The 22,646-nt window shown below is 41.8% G+C and overlaps 2 protein-coding genes across 4 annotated transcripts in view; one reads left to right on the top strand and one right to left on the bottom strand.

Annotated features, from left to right (window-relative positions):
• Positions 1–22,646, bottom strand: part of nfkbiz (nuclear factor of kappa light polypeptide gene enhancer in B-cells inhibitor, zeta) — a 692,084-nt gene that overhangs the window by 562,231 nt on the left and 107,207 nt on the right. The gene's annotated exons all lie outside the window — the stretch shown is intronic.
• Positions 1–22,646, top strand: part of LOC109196825 (butyrophilin-like protein 2) — a 114,536-nt gene that overhangs the window by 23,341 nt on the left and 68,549 nt on the right. Inside the window, exon 5 of the mRNA XM_025903254.1 lies at positions 4,413–4,736. Coding sequence (XP_025759039.1) covers positions 4,413–4,736 — 324 coding nt within the window. The remainder of the gene's footprint in view (positions 1–4,412; positions 4,737–22,646) is intronic.

The raw sequence follows: 22,646 nt of genomic DNA, 5'->3' as shown, positions 1-22,646 counted from the left end.
GATGAAACGGTTTAGGGCGTCGATCAGGAGGGCGGCGATGAAGACGAAGCAGATCTGGAGGCCGACCAGAAGGCCGGCGACAAAAATGGTGCAGGCGGGACACTTCGGGAGCCGATGACTGACAAGACTGAGTTGGCAACTCTCAGGTAGCTTGTAAGGCGACAGGTGTTGGTGTAGCTTGGTAGGTGACCAGCATCTGCATGCCCGGGAGGTAGCCAACTTTGGTGTGGCTTGGTAGGTAGCCGGAGATGCCTTGGCTGCCCTCACCTTGGGACCCCCCCTCCCCTCGAGGAACTGGTTCAGGTGAAGGGAGAAGCTGGGCCTTTAATTGAGCCCCAAATGGAGTATCTGTCTTAGGTGTCACAGGCTGGGGAGCAAAACAATCCTGCAGGTTAATGTGGAAAATTTACAGTCTCTGAAGTCTCTCTGAGTCTCTTTGACCAGCAAACCTAATAGTCTTGAGATGGGTGGTGTCATTAACACAAAGAGTGGGCTCAGGATTGGCCAGCTCAGGAGCAGATAAATGCAACAACACACTCAGACTTGAAAACATCAGCCATAAAAGACACCACATCATTGCTTAGCTGCACAGAAACCCACTCATTACTCCGGTTAAACTTTGGAGCAGTAAGCACAGTTTCAGTCCTTGCTAACTCAGGAACTAAACACACTTTTTAACTATTCCCAGCTAAGCATTTGCCCCTATTCCCAGGCTCAAAAACAGAAATCAAAGCATTTCCTCTCTTGGGTGAATGCACAGACAGAGGACATAGGCCGGTGGCTAGTTGACTCAGGTTTACAGATTGGAAAAACACACTCAGAGTTGTGAGTAGAAACCTCAGAACACTCAGGCATTTTATCTACCGACGCAGGGCCACGAATGACAGTTAGAAAGGTCTCTTTACTCACAGCAGTGGAATTGAGCTTAACATAACGAGGCAGGGGAAGGAAAACTAAACACACTGAACCCAGGATGAGAGAAAACAGGAAACACACTGAGACACAGACTAAAACACACAGGCTTGACACTGGGGCCAAGGGAGAAACAGACATGGAAACAAGACAGACAGAGGAGACCGAAAAGGAACATGGAGACAGGAGTGACAAACGTGGAACACAGGGGAGGCATGGGAACAGAACCTAAAGACCAGAAACTACAATATAACACAAGCGGAAAAACAGCTAAAAGAACCAGAACTAGGAAAATAGTGGCACAGTCTCCAGCGTGGATGCTGACTTTACTTTTATTTTTATATCACAAAAGGACGAGAGCGCGATGTTAAAGTGGAGGTGACTACAGGACAGAAACAACTGCATCACACTGTTAACACAGACAGACAGCATGCTAACACTAAGCTAGCCAAAAACCCAGAGTTGAAGCTGAGTAAACGCTGACCCCAGACCAGCACCGTGATAAAATGAGCCGCTGCTGAACTTCAGTAGGTAACAAACTGATGAGCAGTCAGGCTGCTGCCTCTGTTTCTACCTGCTCATGTATCTACAGTAGAATCACCATGACAACCGCTTTAAAGTCTCCTTGTGCTGGTTTCCATCTCTGATTTGTGTGCATACCTAATACTAAGAGAAACATATGTGTGTCCTCATTAGGAGGGGGATGTGTTTTGGTGTGTGGGGCTGTAAAACAAACATTTGACCAATCAGCATGTAATTAATTTGCATGAATGTAATGTCTCTGATAAGCTGCTTGGAGATGGTGGTGACTCTCAAAGTGGAGTCAATGAGAATCGATAAGGAATTAAAAGGATAAATCATATTGATAATGAAATGTTCGGAAGGTCAAACTGACTGCAAAGTTGTATCCATTTATTTTACATTTTCAAATCTTGACTTTAATTTTTTATATTTTAATGGCTGAAGGGTTTCACAATTAAAGCTATGAAAAGAATATAAAACTATTCAGTTTTATTTATATGGCAACAAATAAAAACAGTGGCCTGTTTTTATTATTTTTTATTTTATTTTTAAACGGACCTAAAATAATACTGAGAAAATCGTCTAGCTAGCTATTTAAGTTTTTTTTTTAAAGAAAGCATCATCTCTGATCTCTGTCCTTTGGCTTAAAGTGGATTTTTCAGTGGTTGTATCTCACAATTATAATTTTAACCATTCTGTCCAACAGACTGGTTAAAAACCAAAACAATGAAGGTTAACCAAGGGCGTAGATTTGGTTTTGGCATTGGTGGGGACAGATGATTCAACCACTGAAGTCAATATACTTGCCTACATATGCTATTCTACATGCTTTTAAACCATTTAAAATTACAATTCATAGTTTTATATGTGAATTATATAATGTTAAATTACTATTAAACAAATGACTGACTAAGAATTTTAGACTTTAGTTTACTTCAGCCATATTTCATATAAATCAGGCATCATACAAAAATAAAAATAGCTTCAAATACAGTCATGACAATAAAAGAATATGACTTTAAGGACTTTAAGGTCAACATTACTTCAGTTATAGTACACCAACATCTCTTATACATTAGCACTAAGTGAACACTGAATGACCTGGTGGTTTTTTGTCCATAAAACTACTCATCTAAGATGACCACAAAATTATTATTATGTGCTTGATGTGCCTCACCTTTGGCCCTGGCTCTTCCCCTCTGACTGCACTAGGACATATTGCTACCTGATAAAATAACACATTGATTCGTGCCATATAAAACGTGAGACATGTCAATTCAGATTCTTTGTCAAATATACACTAATGCAGTGGTCCCCAACCTTTTTTGCGCCACGGGCCGGTTTATGCCCGACAATATTTTCACGGACCGGCCTTTAAGGTGTCGCGGATAAATACAACAAAATAAAACTAGTACCGGTACCGAAAAAAAGAAGATTTATTCATAACACACGTGAAAAGACCCAGGAAAACCCAGTTGACGATAAAAACGATAACAAAATAATGCTGAAAACCGATAAAAACCCTGAAAACCACACATTTCACACCTGAGCCTCAACTCTCGCGGCCCGGTACCAAACGACTCACGGACCGGTACCGGTCTGAGGCCCGGGGGTTGGGGACCTCTGCACTAATGAATCAATTTATATCAGCAGCCTAACAATTGTGATGATAATAAATACTAGTTAATCTATAGCACCAAATCATCAGTCAGTCACCTGCGACCTCGCCTCTTCACCTCTGAGCTACAACATGGCAGAGCTGCCTCTGTCACCTGATAAATAACAGTGAGACATTCCAAATACATGCAGTCACACATGTGCTTCAAATACAGTCATGAACCACCAAGTCATCATCCAATTTCACCTGTGATCTTGCATCAGCATTACTCTCTGAGCTTTGTGTTGGTTCTTCTGTCACCTGACAAATAGCACATACATGACAATAAGAATAAAATGTGTAGCTGCTTCAGTGTTTCTGTCAATTTATGCAGATCTTGACTCATCAGTATTGTTTGTAGGGTGAGTACATTTTTAAAACAATTTGTGCAAACTGCACTACAAGGTGGAATATTTGCAAAATCATGACTACCTCATGATATAAACCCTATGAATATGTCAGTACCATTAGGATGAAATTATTGTGTCACCAACATTTTAACATTAGACGTATAATTTTAACAGCCTCTGTAAACTAATATCCTGGCTGCTCGAGGCTGCCGTTTTCTCTGACAGTTTCAATCAAAATTAGAAATTAGAGACTGCGATAACTAATAGTGCTGCCTGTTGTGCAGTTAGTTTCCAAAACACGTTATTCATGGTTACATACAATTTTAGACTGATGTGGGCCAAAGCCTAGCATAGCCTGTAACGTTATTATGACGGACACATTTTATGAGTTAACTTGACTTTAAGTGACTTACAGGTTTCTTTGAAAAATACTTTCTTATATCCAGGTTCTTCCTTTTTGCTGCCATCCTCCTCTCCTCCTTGCAGGTCCTCGCAGCGCAGGCTTGCCGCTGCTAAAACTAAACAGAGCTCCCTGAAAGGCACAGCCAATCACATTGGCCATATTTGTCACATGACGTAGGACTCCAGTAGAGAACGTAATTTAACTCTTTCTGCACCGCTGGGTGAATGAGACGTTGACAGATCGTTTTATTTCTTTCTATCGGGTTTGTTTTTCTTCACTCGAAGAGATCAAATTATTGGTGGGGACAATTCAATAATCACTGGATATTGGTGGGGACACGTCCCTTCCGTCCATGCCAAATCGACGCCCTTGGTTTCAACGGTCCACATCTCTGCCTGATGAAATGCTGTGGTGGAGCTTCAGACAGCTGTGCATAAATGGATGCCCAGGCTTTTTATTTTTCCATTTATTTTCTATAAGATTGTGATTTCATGAATAAGTAAAAACTCTATCACAGTCCTCATCCTGCTCCTCTTATACAAACTCTTCCTCCTCCTCTGCCTCTCAGTCCCCCAGGTGGAGGTGGATTCAGAGGTGAAATCTGTCCAGCTGCCCTGCAAAACTATAATTCACCTGCCCAGAGACACGGAGGTGGAGTGGGTCAAAAGCTCCAAGACGGTCCACGTGTATCAGAACGGCTCAGACTGGTCTGAAGACCAGGACCAGAGTTACAGAGGCCGAACAGAGCTGAGGAGAAACCTGCTGAAAACTGGAGACCTCAGTCTGACCCTGAAATACCCCACAGACTGGGACACAGACACCTACACCTGCACCGCCTACAACAACAGGAAGAAGATCCTGATCAAGAAGGAAGTGGTGCTGAAAGTCAAAGGTCAGTGCTGTAGATTCAGGTCAAAGGTCAACAGTGCACCCATTGGCTGGATGCAGCTTGTATTGTGGCTCCTCCCCCTTGACCTCCGTGTTAGCTTCAGGTCAGTTTAGCTGTGTTTCCTCCAAATCCCAGAATTCCTGAGGAGCAGGAATATGTGGGGCTGGGCTCTAAACACTCAGGGTGAGGACTGAGTGAAGAGCTACAGGACAGAGCCAAAGTTTCAGCACTGCGCTCACAGCTTTGAGACGTCCAATCACCAACTGGTTGCTTTTAGAAGTGTTCATGTATTTGCAAAGAGACGAGAGATTTTATCAGAACGACTCTTTAATCCTCTCAGAGCTGTGAGTTGTAAAGTCGCACCCAACATATTCCTGCCCATCAGTAGTGAAGTTCATTCATAGTACCTTTTAACCAAAGTGATGTCGGCTCCATCCATTTATTTCATTTTTCATCAAGTCAAATCTGGTCCTCAGAGACTGAATAAAGTCCTGTCCCACTAACAGCAGCTCCAACAGTCTGTTCACTGCTTTCTTCCTGTCAGTCTTCATCTTTCTGCTGCGTCTCCTCTTCACACTGACCACTTTCTATCTAACAGTGAGCTCCCAGTGAAGCAGCAGCATTCAGCCTGTTAGAGTCAACACAAATGTCTCCATCCAAGCTCATGTTGTGCTTTGTTGTCCTCTCAGTCCCCCAGGTGGAGGTGGATTCAGGGGTGGAGTCTGTCCAGCTGCCCTTCAACACCACACTTCACCTGCCTGAAGACGCTAAAGTGGAGTGGAAGGACACAAAGGACAGGAAGGTCCACGTGTATGAGAACGGCTCTGACCAGCCTGAAGAACAGCACCAGGTTTACAGAGACCAAACGAAGATGAATGAAGACCTGCTGAAAACTGGAGACCTCAGTCTGACCCTGAAACACCCCACAGATGTAGACAACTGCACCTACACCTGCACCGTCTACAGCAGGGAGGGAAACATCCTGCTGAAGAAACAAGTGGAGCTGAAAGTCAGAGGTCAGTGCTGTAGATACAGGTCAAAGGTCAGAGGTCATGTAAGAGTTTATTCTCTAAAAGTCTAAAAGTTTTTTAGTTTGAATCTATTTTCAGTTCATTTAAATAAATTAAATTCTTTGATGTTTTGATCTAAAAGCCAAAAATGTCAGGCGGAGCAACTGTGTGTTTAAATGAACAGACTAAGAAGACCATTAACTTCCTAAGACCCGAACTCTTCCACGGCATGCATTTTTAATTTCTCTTTGATATTTGGGCATATTGGGGCCCGATGAATATAAAAACAAAGAATTACCAGATTTTTTTTTTTTACCTTATTTTTGTTTTTAAGAAAAATAAGAGCCAAATATGAGGATATTCGTTTAAAATTTTGATAGAACAGTAGCAGTATAATGTCCTTGTAAGTAGATATCATATGTGGACGCCAGGTCCTAGGAGGTTAAAAATGATCCTAACTTCAAAATAAAAGCCTCTGGCATGATTTGAGTTGGTTAAAGTCAATAGTTTTGTTAGTTTAGTCCAAATCAATGTAAATGTATAAATATCAATAGTTTTAAAGCTGCTGAGATCATTCAAACACTTTGATCCAGTCATTTGGATGTTGTCACATGTCAGGGTGGAGCAGCCATAAATATGAGGCTTTTATTGTGAAGTGAAAATGATGAGTGTGACGATCCAGAGGAGCCCATGGGGTGTTTGTGGCTGGATGCAAAGGTTTGTAGCTCTCCTTGTAAAGAGAAACAGCTTGAAGCTACAGAGGAGCGTCTGCAGAAGAAGACAGGGGAAAGAGGAAGAAGCTGAGGCCGCTGGAGAAAAGACAGGAAAAGAAAATCAGCTTTATTTGTTGGAGGCCGTTTGTCCATCACACTGAAATATTCCCACTTTAGAGACATGAAACAAAGTGAAGTGTGGATTGATGTTTGTCTCAATGATTTGGGCCCTGGAATCATTTCTTCATCTCCCACTTTAAGACATCACATCAACATGTGATTTATGACCCTGTTACATGGCGATTTTAATGGTCACAGCGAGCAGAGCAGTCAGTGAAGAATGAATGAAGTTAAAGAAGCTGTACAGGAGTAGATATTGGAGCAGGGACAGAGTCAGCAGCTGATCTCAGGCTGCTTTCAGACGATTGTTGATGGCAGGAAGTCACAGACACTCCTGCAGGAAGTGACCTCACTTCTGTAATGATGAGACAGAGCTGAGTGTGGAGGAGTGATACAGGGGGTGATGACAGGGCTGGACTGGGACAAAAAATCGTTCTGATGGTATATATGTATCAATCTATCAATTGTTTGTTGTAAGACTCAGATAATTATTTCTTTAAAAGCGAAACATTTTAAATGAGAATAATAAGGGAAAGTATTTCCTTGTCCCCCCCTTTCCCTGTTAATGCCCTACCTGGCCCCCTGACAAAACTTTGCTAGACCCGCCCCTGCACAGTTACCAGCTGTCAGCTACGTAGAAAAGGATCCTGGTGTTATTTGTCTCTCAGAAACAGTTCATAACTTCCCTTCAACTCATTCATGTCACCTAAAAGGTAAACCTGTTTCTCCATCACCTGTTCAGCTCTGATGATTCAGTAAGGACATCTCCTGGTTTCATCTTCATGTTTCCCTCTCACCAGATAACCAAACTGATATCATGACCAGCAGCTTTACAGCTGTGGCTCCAGCAAACATCAGCTGATACTAGAAATTAATATTAACTAAATTCTAACAACAGCTGATCAAGCTTAAACGTGCTGCTGTTGTTTAGTGCAACATCCGCTGGTTTCCTCTTTCTGGCGCAAAGTGGGCGATAAACAAACAAGAGAGAAAAGCCGATCAGCTGATCATTGATCACTTTCATGATTGAAGTAGAACAGGAGAGGGAGGGGAGAGAATGAGAGAAGAAGAAACAGCTGTGCAGCAAAGACAGAATAACTCCAGCTTTGTGTCTTTTTCCATTCTAGCTGAAGTACAGGACAAACTGTGTTCCTTTTAACCTTGAATGCGAAACCGTAATATTTTCTCTGAACACGGGACGATTCCGTTTTTTAGGGGACGGTTGGCAACTCTACTAACTAACCTTATGAATAAAATAAAGTTCACTATCAGTAACATCATAGCACCCACCCAGCTGTATAGAAACTCCGTCATGCTAGCTAGCACGCAGTATGAGTTATTGTAACTGACTGTAAAAAGTCAGCACAACGAAAATAAACTCCACCTAAACTTGGTTTATATCTGACCCAGATAGACTGCAGGTCATAACTTCTTACCTGCAGTTCAGTTCACCTGACACTTGGACCGGCCCCGCCTCGGGTCTCTCCTCCTCCTGCCTTCCCTTCCCTCATCCACCTGCTGGCCTCCACCACTTGCTAATATTACTGAATCTGTAGAAGCTCCGCCATAGCCACCACAAAACAACTGAGTTATTTTTACACATCGACCAGCATCTGACCTTTCATTGTTTATACCGTTAAAAAAAAAATATATATATATATATATCTCATCGGCCCATAAAAACGAAAAATCACCATCGGGCATACCGGGCATGGGCAGTCCAGCTATGGGTGATGAAGTGGTGTTTCAGTGCTGCTCACTGGAGGACATTCAGATTTGTTAGTGAGCAGGAAATGTACAAACTGATGTGAGTGTTGATGATTGAAGTTGTTCTGTTTGTAACGCTGTTTTAGAAGCAGCAACGCAGGCAATGAAGAAGAAAGGAGGAAGGTCACAAACAAAGAGTGATAAAGATCTGTGGTGGTCTGTAGCACGGCTGTAGGGGAGGGTGGAGCAGTGACAGTGGAGGCTGCTGAAGTCACAGCAGTGAAAGAACAGATATAGTTCAGATAATATTAATGAAGAAAACACAGTTCTAGAAAATCAGGAGTTATTACAGCGAGTAGAAGACTCACATGATTTATGAAATATACTGTTTACAAAGACAGAAAGAAATCAGGCACACAGGAAATCCAAACTATCAGCACCAGGAAAAGATCAGGTTTGTTATATCAGGATAAATCATCAGAATCATATCACAGAGTTTGGGAGGGTGGGAAACTTCCACAGAGCTGGAAGGAAGCAGTGATTTTACCAACATGAAAACCAGGAAATGACAGATCGATGGCTTTAACGTCCAACATCTGTAACATAATGGAGACGATGATAAATGACAGATTAACAAACTATATGGAAAATAAAAGATATCAGAGTGTAAATCAAGCCTATTCAAATAGCGGCTCGCGGGCCACATGCGGCCCAGAAGCAACCTGTGAGTGGCCCTGCCTGTGGTCCTGGCAGAAACGCAGAGAAAATGCAAAAAATAAATAAATTAATTAATTAAAAAAATAAAAAATTGAAATTCCTACAGCATAGTGTAGACTGTGAATGCAACACTCCTAGCCGCCTAGCAATATTTAACCCACAATGTACCGTGACGTAAACATATTAAACTATCATGGTAATACAAACATCAGACTTTACATACAAATTTTCCAGAGGGATCTCAGGATAGGGCTGCAAAAGTTTAATTGCATCTCACAACCAGAGTTGTACTACCATGGTGAGGTCATGTACAGCCCAGAGAGAGCTGCAGCAGCTTCCCTTCGTGTGATTTCTGCTTACAACTTAGAATCTCAGTTCTAAATGAAATTCAAATGTTTTTTGTAAGTATGACTAATGTATTATTTGACTTCTAAGACACACACACACACACACAAGAACAACAACAACAGAGAAGAAGAAGAGGGGCCAGTTTTACTATGCATCATAAAAACATGATCATTCATCTTCCAACTGTATCTTTCTGTTCTGACTTCAGAGTCCTTGTTTGTTTACTGAGCCGTACTTTGGGAGTCATACTGTTGTGATACTGGGAAGAAAAGGGTTAGGTGTGATAGACTAAACCATTACACACAAAACTTCAAAAACCTAAAGAGTGAGTGAGACTGCTAGCTGTGTTGTCCAGCAATAAACTTATCTACAATGTGTTAGTAAAAGAGTGACTTGTACTTCTGTCACATTAAGCAACGGTTTAACAAATTTCACTGCAATCTATAAAAGGAATCTGGATTTAAATAGAACATAGTAGTGTTTGATGTAAGTGCAGGAAACACTAGTATAAGGTGTCTATGGAACAAATCTCCTTCAATGTTCAAAATGACCAAAGTGAGGACTACAAGCGTTTCTCTCAGTTGGTTGTGTTTAGGGAAAAAGCAGCTAAATACACTGAGACTGCTCCACATTGTTAGTGAGTTAACTCTGGATGTCTGTAGGTTTGTCAAAGTTGGAGTGAACAAAAGCAGAAAAACAGTAAAAGATACAGACGGTGAAAGTCTGGTTTATTTTATGAACACAATGAAACTTACAGTTTACAGAGCAAAGTAGCATACATGATAAATAGATACACATAACACGGACAGTGAGAAGTAAAACTCATCGTCTACCAGATGTTATGTTCTGTAAACTTAAAATAAACCACTGAAATTAGAGTTTGGTGTTTTAAGTCATCCATTAAAAAACACGAGTCAACATTACTGAAGTGACACTTTAACAATGCTTCATGTCACAGTGTTTATGATGATAAAACATGTTCTCTCATTAGCAGATGTCTGCACTGTCACTTGTCATGAAAATGTCCAGAGCCAGGGTTCAGCTTCCTCTTCAATTACCACTGATCATGTTGTGGCCATTTTTGTTGAATGTTTATAAAACGCAATTTGTATTAATTTTTGTTTTTTCTTTAAAGTTGGAAGAATATGCTGACCTAGTGTTGTTATGCAAATTGATTGGTTTTTGGAAAGTGATTGTTTATTAGCTTATGGACCCTCCTATTACTCAAGGGATTAAGAGCACCCTAGAGGGGTGTGGTAAAGATGTTTTTTGTTTGCCAAATGTCAGATGGGATGACGGGAGGGTTTAAAAATGATTTTTTTGGACCACTTTTGAAGTTGTGAAAACAAATTAAGTTAACTTTCGTTTAATTTTAAGTTGTAAGAAGTTATTTGGTTGATTTTTGTTTATAGTTTTCCACGAAATAAACGCCATATAATTTTTAAACAATGAAGTCAGAAGTGCGTTCTAAAACAAGCCTCCCGTTGCCACCCACGGCCTTTTCTTGGACTTTTTTGGTGTTTGGAACATAAAAGGCTGTGACAGATCATTAATAGGGTCACAAAAGATTTGTCACATTATCCCCATAAACAACATGTTTTTAATCATTGTGACACAAAGATTTATATTCTTATTTCACAATGTGCATGAACTCAAAATCTTTAGAGTTTCATATTTCTAAAGTGTTGAAAAGAATACATTTATTCCAATGTATGAATTTCATTTCTTGTAAGTAAAAAAAAAAAGAAGCTGAGGTATACTTCATGCACTTATCAACATACATACAAATTTAGAGGAAATGTTTTTGGACAACAAATGTGTCACATTTTAAACAGGGTTTGAATAATCAGTGCTGACATACAGACATTTATGCGCTGGGTATAACAGACATGCTTACCGTGTGAAAGGACCGCGGATGTCTTGGCGCAGAGAAACACGCTGTATTGTTGTTTTTCTCTATTTGCATAAGTAACGCTCTGTGCGGGCAGCGGGTAGCAAAGTCGGCTCCAACGCACCTGCAGGTATCTGTTTGAAAGAAAGGTGTCGCTGCAGCTAGGCTCTCAGGATAGTCAGGCTTTTATTTATATTTGCATTCTGGTGCGTTAAAACTCACAGCCTCTGTGTCCCGCTTGGATCACCATTCCGAAAATTCAGATATTTAAATAAAATGATGAATCCGTAAAATGAGGTTTGATTAAATTAAACTCTTATGAACAGCGATGCCTCTCTGCCTCTCTGCTGATGTGTTCCAAACAAACGATGCTTTCTACATGGTGTCAGGAGGAGAAAGATATTTTTGTGGCTATTTTTATGATCATTATTACTATTCCATTAATGATTAATATTGATATTGCATTTAGATGTTTAAACATATTGGCACCCAATTAAGCTTTTATTACAGGTCCAGCAAGAACCACTTTAAACTGTTGAGGTGAATCTATAATTTTAAAGGCTTTTAGTAGAGGCTCTTGATTAAAACATTTACTCAACATATTACATATATAGTTCCAATTAGGGTATTACATGTAAGGATGAGCCTCTGTTCTGGTGAAAGGTCAGAAGTGCAACGGGTGAGATGAGAGAGCATTTAAGGACGAGACACACATACACCCACATATTAGATAGACCCATATAGGTGAAAGTTTAAATCATGTTTTGCTTGCAACTGCAAAGTTGTGCCTGCCTATGTGAAAGTTTGTGCAGAACGTGTGCCTGATGTTCCAGACAGATAAGCGAGCGTCCGGGGACAACAGGAAGACACCTGGCTTCGACGCGAAGACAATGTTCTTTTTAAACTGTGTCAAAAGTTAACTGAACAGTTGTGGTTTTGGATTGACGTAGGAGATCTTGAGTCTGCCTGGCAACAGAAGGGGGCTGTACTATTTTACCCCTATAAAGTCTTTGTTCTGACTATTGTAAGACAGTTCAATACTGAATCTGCACAGTATTGGCTCCACGCTGCGTGTATTCATTAAATCTTCGTCTAATTGCACCCGGCCGGATCAGTGGTCATTATTTTGGATTCCTCCTTCAATTTCTGAACCCTAACAATGGCCACATTAAAGGATGTGCACAGTGACGGTGCTAACTACCTCAAACTGTGTCTGGGGTCCAAAAAAGTTAAAACAATATACCTTGCGGCAGTTGTGAAGTGACGAGGAAAATACTGTGTCTGATGGGGTGTTTTTATATAGGTGGACTTGGTTTCAGTTGGCCTCTGACATAGTTGTAAAGAAAAAGGTGGAAACTATAGAGGTATAGTTAGGGGTGTGCACCTTTCTATGTGAACATAGGGTGTGTGTGCTCGGATGCTCTTGTTAAGGAAACAACCTTTATTGTTTTTTATGACTTGTTTTGCTGACTGTTGGGGCCCCACCTGTAACCCCTATGTCTAATCATCGAGTCTTACTGTTGCAGTATGTTTGTGTGACTAGTAGATAACTATAGGGATAGTTGCATTAAAGGAACATTGGGGGGTCGATACAGGGCTATTGTGGATAGGTGAGAATATGTGTTTTTTAGAAGTATCACAAGAAAAGTTTATTTCTAAAGGGATAAATGTTATTTGTGGTACTCTGTTTAAAAACTACTAGGCTCTGTCTCTTTCGGAGCGCAAAAGAAAGTGAAATGCTCCTAAACTAGTTAAATTAAATTATCTATGTCTAAATAACAGAACGCTGAGACTTATGCAATCCTTAAAAACAGTTTAATTAAAACACATAATGCTTTCATTAAATTAAACGCAAATTAAACACTTATGAACTCACATGACCTCTGAACTCACGTGAACAAGCAAAAGTACCTGGTATGAGAGCAGGTGCACGTGTACATGCACTCACATGAACGCGCAGGGTGGGGGTGGTGGGGGCAAAAAAAGTGCAGGTATATTACTACTCCCATCTTTCCCTGCTACTGCAAACCTTCCCACTGTCTCTCTGTCCTCATACATGTACTGCACCAACCATTGTTTGCATGCACACAGAAACAGTGCAGCTCCTCCTGACCTTCTCTGTACATCTGAAGTGCTTGTTCTTGTCATGAAGCCATCCTGCTGCTCACACGTCACTCTTCCACCTTCTCAACACACTCTTTACATGTCAGTACATTTACACCTCTATCTGTCATCACACTAACCTGCTGTAAATCCTTTCAGCTGGAGCTTCTTTGTAGACACTTCCCTACATTGCAGCCTGATTACAATGCAGACAGTCGGCTACAGTGTGGCTGGATTTCCTTTCTTAGCGTCCTTTGCTATAAAATACCAGGATGTTAGGCTGAGGCTGAGTCGCTCCATAATATGAGCCGCGGCCCGGAAAGTACAAAGATGGAATATTGTTTGTTGTTCTGGAAATTTCCCATGAAATAACCCAGCACTTAAAATGACTGACGCTGTACTTAAATGTACTTACAGTGTAATTATTTTATTCTTTCTGTACAAACCTACTTGTTACACAAACTTACAGGTAACTACAGGCTACTTGTGCCTTATTTGCAGGTCGTGTTATAAAGTGTTACTGAAACAGCTGCTGACCAAAGTGATGCACATTTAAATGAGTCAAAGTCCTGAAATAATTCAACAGATTAAAACCAAAACATAAAATGAGAAACCATGAGTGAAACAAACAGTATGGTGGTGCTGATCATTATTGCCTCACAGCAACAAGTTCCTGAGTTCATTTCCACCACCTGAGTGGGGCCTTTCCCCCGACACTCCTCTCTGTGTGCTGTGAGTGTCTCTCTGTGTTAGCTGGGATAAGGAGAAGAGGAAGAGGATGGAGGGTGTTGAAGGTCTCTAATGTTGCGTTTTGTTCCACAGTTTAGGAGCAGCTGCAAAGCCCTGATCTCCTCTGTGTTTGAACCTGATCTGGAGACAGTGAGAACCAATAACTGAGGGCAAAATAAGGACACTCAAACTTAAAGCATCTACAGGGACGACTTTATGTTAAAAACACCAAACCATGAAGCACTGGTGCAGCTGACTCACACAGACTCTCCTCCACACTGTCCTCAGTTATAAAGAGCTTTACAAACCCAAACATTATGACTAACAGCTGGATTTTCCTGTTTCAGCAGCTCTGTTCACTCACACTTATTAATATTAATGCTCATTACAAATGTTACAGCAGCTGATCCACAAATCTTTGTCTGTGTTAATAAAGTTGGATCAGTTCAAATAGTTTGTTGCTCTGCACTTGAAAGCAGCAGTTTTTCTAATGCACCACCTTCATGTTTCCTTCATATTTGAATCCCCCTGTAGATACTGACAGGTAACCATGTCACACAGAGCTCAAGCCTTTGAATCCAGCTGTGATTGTTGATTTTCTATTGAATGGACTTTTTCAAATCCAGCTGTAGGCCTGTGTTTGTGAGCTCATTAACAGCTGTTTATTTAGAGATACGTGGTCCTCACAGGACAGCCACTACAAACATATGATTTTATAGAATATGATGCATTACTGCAGATTCAACACAATAGAAAGGATTTGAAATGAGCTCAGCCTTAAACATGTGCAGCAGTAATATTGATCCATAGACACTGATGGGAACATTTTTCTGCACAATAAGTACTTTGACTTTTCAGACTTTATGTCCAATTTGCCAGTACTGCAGTTTTGTGTGTAGTGAGGTGTTTTCATGGTGTTTTCATGGTGCTTTTACTAAAGGAAGGCTTCTATCAAATTCTTCCAAATGTTGTCAAACTGAGCTGTGTGATGAAGTGAGTGTGACAGAAACACTCAGACCAGGGCCGTGCAGAAACCTTTATAGGGGCGGGTGCTCAAAGTTAAAAAGGGGCACATCGAACCAGGCTGAATAACAACAACACACATTCACCAAGAATCTAATATGGGATCGCATCATACTACATCACTGTTGTAATGTGGCGACAAGGCAATGCAAACGTAGCCTATGTTTTACCTGATGGGTACAATGTTGCTGTTGAGGAGTTGCTGCTGGTAGTGCTGGAGGGCAGGGCTGTGTTGATCTGAGACTGTAGACATTAAAAAGTCCAAAGGAGAGATGGTAGCTGAGTAAACAAGTGTCATAAGATAATAACAAAATGCAAAGATTGGTGACAGCGCTTGGAACCATAAGGCAACAAAAAACTGTGAGAAATAAATTCGGCTCTGCCTGTGAATCACTCTTTGCTTCTCTTCTTCCTTCCATCCCCTCATTTCATCCACTTGCTGTCTATCTGAGAACAAGGCACAACTTGCTATCGCAATAAACTATAATCTAATTATCCACACCTAACAACTCTTGCACTTAATCTATAATAAAATGATGACAGAAAAATGTTATAGCACTGCCTTTAGTAGCCTCACACAGCTCCTACTGTTTCCTCCTCATGTCCTTACCAGGCATGTCTGGACAATGTTATATCATGAGTAATAATTTAAAAAATCCATATACATAAAACAAACACATGCACACACAGTGACATTTTAGACCTTCTTCAGAATACTGTATATACTGTGGGCATATGTTTCCATCATGGTGTTGATCCAGAATCCTTACATTATTATTTATTACTAGAGCTACAATAATAAAGCAATGAGGAGGGGGAAGCAATAAATATGAAATAATGTGTATATGATGATTCCATTTGTTTCACTATCCACTCTGTGCAGGCGGAAAGCTTATTACATTTTTAAACTGTAGAGATACAATAATTTTACTGCTGTAAAATCCAAATTTTGTCTTGTTTAAAATATAAATCTAATATAATCTGCTTCTTAATGTATGTTCTTTAAAATACAGCGTGTGTTTTTTAAAATATTATAATAATGCATAATTATGTGGACATGCATATTAGATTGTTTTTAGTGAAATATAATCCCCCAGAAAGGCAGGAAAAGCCCTGTAACTTACTTTAAAACTAAATGGTAAATGGTAAATGGCCTGTATTTATATAGCGCTTTTCTAGTCCCTAAGGACCCCAAAGCGCTTTACATATCCAGTCATTCACCCATTCACACACTGGTGATGGCAAGCTACGTTGTAGCCACAGCAACCCTGGGGCGCACTGACAGAGGCGAGGCTGCCGGACACTGGCGCCACCGGGCCCTCTGACCAAATATGTTCCCTAAAACGGTGACAGAGCTACAGACCCATGACAGCCTTACCCAGTTAGCCAGCAGCTATGACCAGCACTACTTGTGCAGTTAATAAAAGGACAGGTAATGTTTGTCGCGCTGTTGCACACACAGCACGCTCATTTGTTTCAGTTCGTCAGTTGCCACAAGACAGCTTACCAACGTGTACGTAATAAGCTAATACTCCTGGGTGCTATAGACTACAGTGTACGCTGTACACCTACTTACTGGTTTTGTCACATCAGTCTGTATGGAAGAAATATAGTAAGTCTGTGTCTCTGAGTTAATTTGTGTTTCTCCTGCAGCTCCGGACTGCAAAAAAATGCGCGTGCTCTTTGTGAACTCGTTCCCGGCTCGTAACCAGCGCGTTCTGCCGTCAAGGGCGATCATTGGTTAAATGTGATCATGTGACTGATGCAAGCCAGATCCTTTTATTTAGCAAAACTGTGATTAATAGTATATATTATTGTTGAGGGGCACAGACAGGACTCCGCACGCACACACACATTAAAAAATTTTTTTATTTATGTTGCCTCAACAAAAGGGCACTTTGGGCACCCATCAGGAAAGGGGTGGGTGCTCAAGCCCCTCCAGCCCCCCCACCTCTCTGCACGTGCCTGACTCAGACTGTGTTTCTCTGCTTCATCAAGTCAAATCTGGTCCTCAGAGACTGAATAAAGTCCTGTCCCACTAACAGCAGCTCCAACAGTCTGTTCACTGCTTTCTTCCTGTCAGTCTTCATCTTTCTGCTGCGTCTCCTCTTCACACTGACCACTTTCTATCTAACAGTGAGCTCCCAGTGAAGCAGCAGCATTCAGCCTGTTAGAGTCAACACAAATGTCTCCATCCAAGCTCATGTTGTGCTTTGTTGTCCTCTCAGTCCCCCAGGTGGAGGTGGATTCAGGGGTGGAGTCTGTCCAGCTGCCCTTCAACACCACACTTCACCTGCCTGAAGACGCTAAAGTGGAGTGGAAGGACAGTGGATATGATAAGGTCCACGTGTATGAGAACGGCTCTGACCAGCCTGAAGAACAGCACCAGGTTTACAGAGACCGAACGAAGATGAATGAAGACCTGCTGAAAACTGGAGACCTCAGTCTGACCCTGAAATACCCCACAGATGGAGACAACTGGACCTACACCTGCACCGTCTACAGCAGGGAGGGAAACATCCTGCTGAAGAAACAAGTGGAGCTGAAAGTCAGAGGTCAGTGCTGTAGATACAGGTCAAAGGTCAGAGGTCATGTAGGAGTTTATTCTCTAAAAGCTTTTAGTTTGAATTTATTTTCATTTCATTCAAATAAAATAAATTCTTTCATGTTTTGATCTAAAAGCCAAAAATGTCAGGCGGAGCAACTGTGCGTTTAAATGAACAGACTAAGAAGACCATTAAACATGATCCTAACTTCAAAATAAAAGCCTCTGGCATGATTTGAGTTTGGATCAAATCAATAGTGTTACGTTCCCCCCGAAAGGGTCTAGGCATGCGAGTGAGGGGACCAGTAACAAATTAGTCCAGAAACAGAATGAAAACAAAAACAGACAGAGTTGTTCTATAATAATATAGTTTTATTACAAATAATATAGTTTTATTACAAATGACGTTAACTTAAAGTTCCGGCAACGCCGTTTTACCAATAATGCCAAAGAAACAAAGGAAACACTCGCAGCAACAAAAGAAAAAACTACCAAACAAATAAGGGAGACACTTCCAGGGCCCAAAAGCCCATCTACTCACTACTCGCAAGGAGGCTGTCTGTCCCAAAACCTAGCAAAAAAAATGCGTAGCGCCACAGAGGGGGAAAACCACCCTTGCTCACAGCGCATCCCCAGCTTAAATAGCCTCAGAGGTGATTGCTGACTGGATTCAGGTGGCAAACGAGGCTAATCAAAAACAGCTGTCCTGGGGAGAGAGAGGAGAGTGAGAGAGACAGACGGGGTAGGAGTGGCAAGAGAGGAGGAGGCGGCGAGAGCGGGCAAACACCCCACCCACACCTTGTTGCTGGGCACGTGAACAAGTCTGGGACACAGCCAGCGGACAGACAAGCACTGTTTGGAATCCGGGTTGTGCCCATGTGGATAAGGATGGTGTCGGCCTCCAGACGGGATCGTATTCTGCCAGGAAACTTGTCTCACTTTCAAGAGAAGAATAAATGTGTAGTTTAAGCAGTTTTTGTTCCAGCAATGTGATGGAGGTCAGCTCTGTGTTAAATATGCATTTATATAAATATATGTCCTCTCACTCTGTCAGGTGGAGGTGGAGGAGGGGGCGGAGTCTGTCCAACTGCCCTGCAAAACAACAGAAAACCTGCCTGAAGATAGTAGAGTGGAGTGGGAGCGCATTGAACCTGGACTCATGATGGTCCACGTGTACGAGAACGGCTCTCACCAGCCTCACAGTCAGGACCAGGTTTACAGAGACCGAACGAAGATGAATGAAGACCTGCTGAAAACTGGAGACCTCAGTCTGACCCTGCAACACCCCACAGAGAGAGACAGTGGAGAATACAGATGTGACGTCACGAGGAATGGTGTGATTAGAAGGAAAAAAGTGCACCTCACAGTCAAAGGTGTGTATGTCTGTGTGTTTATTCGAGTTTCTGTGTGTCTTACTGTACCTGTTTTTTGTATCTTAAGTAAGTAAAGTTTATTTATATAGCACCTTTCACAGACATATGTCACAAAGTGCTTTACAAGGTAAAAACATAATACAGTCATAAAGTACACCATAAAAACCCTGGTCTAATTAAAAGCTTTTTGAAATAAAAATGTCTTTAGCTGCTTTTTGAAGGTCTCCACTGAGTCCAAACCCCGTAGAAATAGAGGAAGTGCATTCCACAGTCTGGGTGCAACAGCTTGGAAAGATCGGACCCTCGGGTTTTAAAACGAGTGTGGGGGACCACTAAAAGGTTTTGGTTTGATGACCTCAGGTTACGAGTGGAGGTATGTGTACGAATCACATCAGCAATGTAAGGGGGGGAGGGTGGGGCTGTCTCTGTAATGCTCTAAAAGTTAAAACTAGAATTTTAAAATGGAACCTGAATCTGATTGGTAGCCAGTGCAGCGACCTTAAAACAGGGGTCATATGAGCACCCTTGTTCGAGCGGGTCAGTAGCTTCGCTGCAGAGTTTTAAACAACCTGTAGGCGGGCTAGCCCTTTCATGTTTAGACAAGTAAACAGGCTGTTACAGTAGTCAAGTCTTGTAGAGATAAAAGCATGTATTATCATCTCAAGTTCACTTGTTGACACGATGGATCTAAGTTTAGAAATGTTCCTCAAGTGAAAAAAAGCAGGTTCTTACTATCTGATTTAAATATCCCTCCAAAGAAAAAGCTTCATCAAAAATAACACCCAGGTTTCTAAGGTTATGTTTCTGTGAGGAACCTAAGTCACCCAGTCGCCGTTTAATATCGGGTATTGCACTGCCTGGTGCAATAATCAAAGTTTCTGTTTTGGCCGGGTTTAGCTGTAAGCAATTATTGTTCAACCATTGTTTAATGTTGGTTAAACAGTCAATCAGATTGGAGAGCTTATGAGCTTCGGCAGGCTTAAAGGAATAATATAGCTGAATATCGTCAGCAAAAAGATGATAAGATACTTCAGGAAACTGCTGTATTATCTGACTTAAAGGAAGAATGTATATTAAAAACAGAATAGGTCCCAGCACAGAGCCCTGAGGAACTCCACACAACAACTCTGTAGATTCCCACATGATCTGGTTTGCAGACACACTAAAACCCCTTTCAGATATATAAGATGAACACCAGTCTAGAACAGAGCCAGACATCCCAACCAGGTCTCTCAGTCTGTTTATCAGGATGGTATGGTTGACTGTATCAAAGGCTGAGGTAAGGTCTAACAAGACTAGGACTGTGTATTCTCCGGAGTCTGCTGACATCATAATATCATTAGTAACTTTCAGTAGTGCTGTCTCAGTGGAATGCAATTTACGCAACCCAGATTGAAAACGGTCATGGATGTTATATTTCTCCAAGTATGCTGTAAGGTGGACAGCTACTGCCTTCTCAAGGAGTTTTGACATAAATGGGAGTTTGGAGATAGGTCTTAAATTTGGAAGTAGTGTTGGGTCCAGGTTGGGTTTTTTGAGCCTTGGAGAACCTCTCAGCAGTAGTCTCAGTTATTATGCGTCTATGAGTTTTTAACTTCACAGGTGTTTATTTAGAGCAAAAATTGAGTTCAACGAAGATACAATTATGATCACTCAAATGTACATCCTCAGCAATCACATTGCCAATGTTGAGGCCCAAGGAAAAAACAAGGTCCAAGGTATGGCCTTTTAAATGGGTTGGACCGGAGACACGCATCATCAATATGAATGTTAAAATCCCCAAGAATTAAAAGTTTCTCCAGCTTGATAATAGAAGATAAGAAGTCCATAAAATCCTTTAAGAACTCAGTAGCAGGGCCAGGAGGGCGATAGACTAAAACAATAAAACACAATAAAAGATGTTCGTAGAGCCCACCTTAGATGTTTGCGACTCAAAAGAAGAATACTTTTCAGTTTGCATACCTCTGCAGGTGAAACTGTCCTTAAAGACAACAGCCAGACCTCCACCACGGCGACCTAAACGGGGGGCGGCCAAGTAAGAGCAGTCTGCAGGACGCAGTTCGTTTAGGTGAATAAACTCGCCATCCCTCTGCCATGTTTCAGTGAGAAACAGAAAGTCCAGGTTTTTCCCTGTGAAGAGCTCATTCAGAGAGAAGGATTTGTTTGCGATGGAGTGGGCGTTCAAGAGCGCAATCCAATTAAAAGCTGGCAGCGCAGGTTTCCCATCAGCTTGTCGGAGTGGAACTGACAGCAAACACCGTGTCCGCACGCGAGGTCTCCAGCAGCGCCACGGAACCGGCGGGACCAACCACCGGTTGGGCGATGCAGGCTGTGAGGGCACAGCGGTGGGGAGATAATCGGCAAAATCCAGAGCATCAGATGGGCAGGATCCACGCTGTAGTGGCTGCAAGTACGTGTTTCCAACCAAATCCGGAAGGGTAACTGGCAGCAGAAACCGGGGATGCCTCCAGACGAGTCGGGAAATCTCCGATCTGTAGGCTCGTCTGATGTGTACCTGGATGCCGGCCCTACAGCCTCGTTTCCTCGATTTCTTCTTTGAATTGCTTAGGGCACATTTCGCAGGTAGCAAGAAGTAATCCGGTGAGGTGGAAGAGTGAACAAATGGTGGGGGGAAAGTTTTTCTATAACTGTCCCAATCATCATAAAGACGTTCCATAGACTCTTTGATGTGGAGCAAGGAAGAACGGTCGTAAATCACAGCAGCATAGCTCCATATATTAAACGTCAGGGCTGATATAAAAGCATAAAATACAATACAACGTAGTAGACGTCAAGCCGAGCAAAGGGGCCATCTTCCTGTCACAGTCATCTTTGTGGGAAACAAAATTTTAAATTTACTGTGGTTGTCCTCGTGAGTCCTTCAGACCAAAATCGCCACGAATCTGAAGACATTTTTCAGACTCAAAATGCGGTTTTAGCGTCAGGGTTACAGTTGGGTTATAGTTAGGGTTTGGGTCAGGGTTTGATGGTTAGGATAAGTGGCTAGCGAAAGCATTATGTCAATTAGATATCCCCACTAAGTTAGCAACACCCAACATTTGTGTGTGTGTCTGACTGTCTTGTGTCTCCTCTGCAGGGAGAGTTCAGGTCCAGGATCAAACAAGGGACATCAGTAACAGAAGCAGCTCCAATGATCTGACTTCTCTGATGGCTGATCAATCAGTTTGATCTGTGTGTTCTTTGATTATTGATTGTGCATTGTATTTGCACAGAGAGGGGGAGATGTTATCAGAGTGTGTAACTGATCAGATCTGATGCTAAATCATGTTCATGTACAGTCAGCTGATCCTCACAGTTCACTTTGTAATCATGCAGCTCTCCTCTGATCAATCCTGAGCTCCACCTGAGTCTCAGTCCTCAGGACCTCACACAGTCCCAGCAGCTTCTATCAGCAGAGTTCTCCCTGATATCACAAACATATTGATCCTCCTTCAGCCTCCTCTCATTGATCTGAACTGTTTCCACAGAGAAACTCATCAGTGAAACCTGAGCTTACTGTGGATTATTCTGGTTGCTCCATCACTCTCTGCCTCACACTCCCTCATCTGCTGCTTTCCTCTGATTGGCTGCTCTGACAGAGTCATGATTGGCTGCATGTTTGTATATAAAGCAG

Source organism: Oreochromis niloticus, linkage group LG23 (assembly GCF_001858045.2).
Source record: "Oreochromis niloticus isolate F11D_XX linkage group LG23, O_niloticus_UMD_NMBU, whole genome shotgun sequence".
NCBI lineage: Eukaryota > Metazoa > Chordata > Actinopteri > Cichliformes > Cichlidae > Oreochromis > Oreochromis niloticus.
The sequence above is the reverse complement of the archived record's forward strand: the minus strand, read 5'-3'. Positions and strand labels throughout refer to the sequence as shown.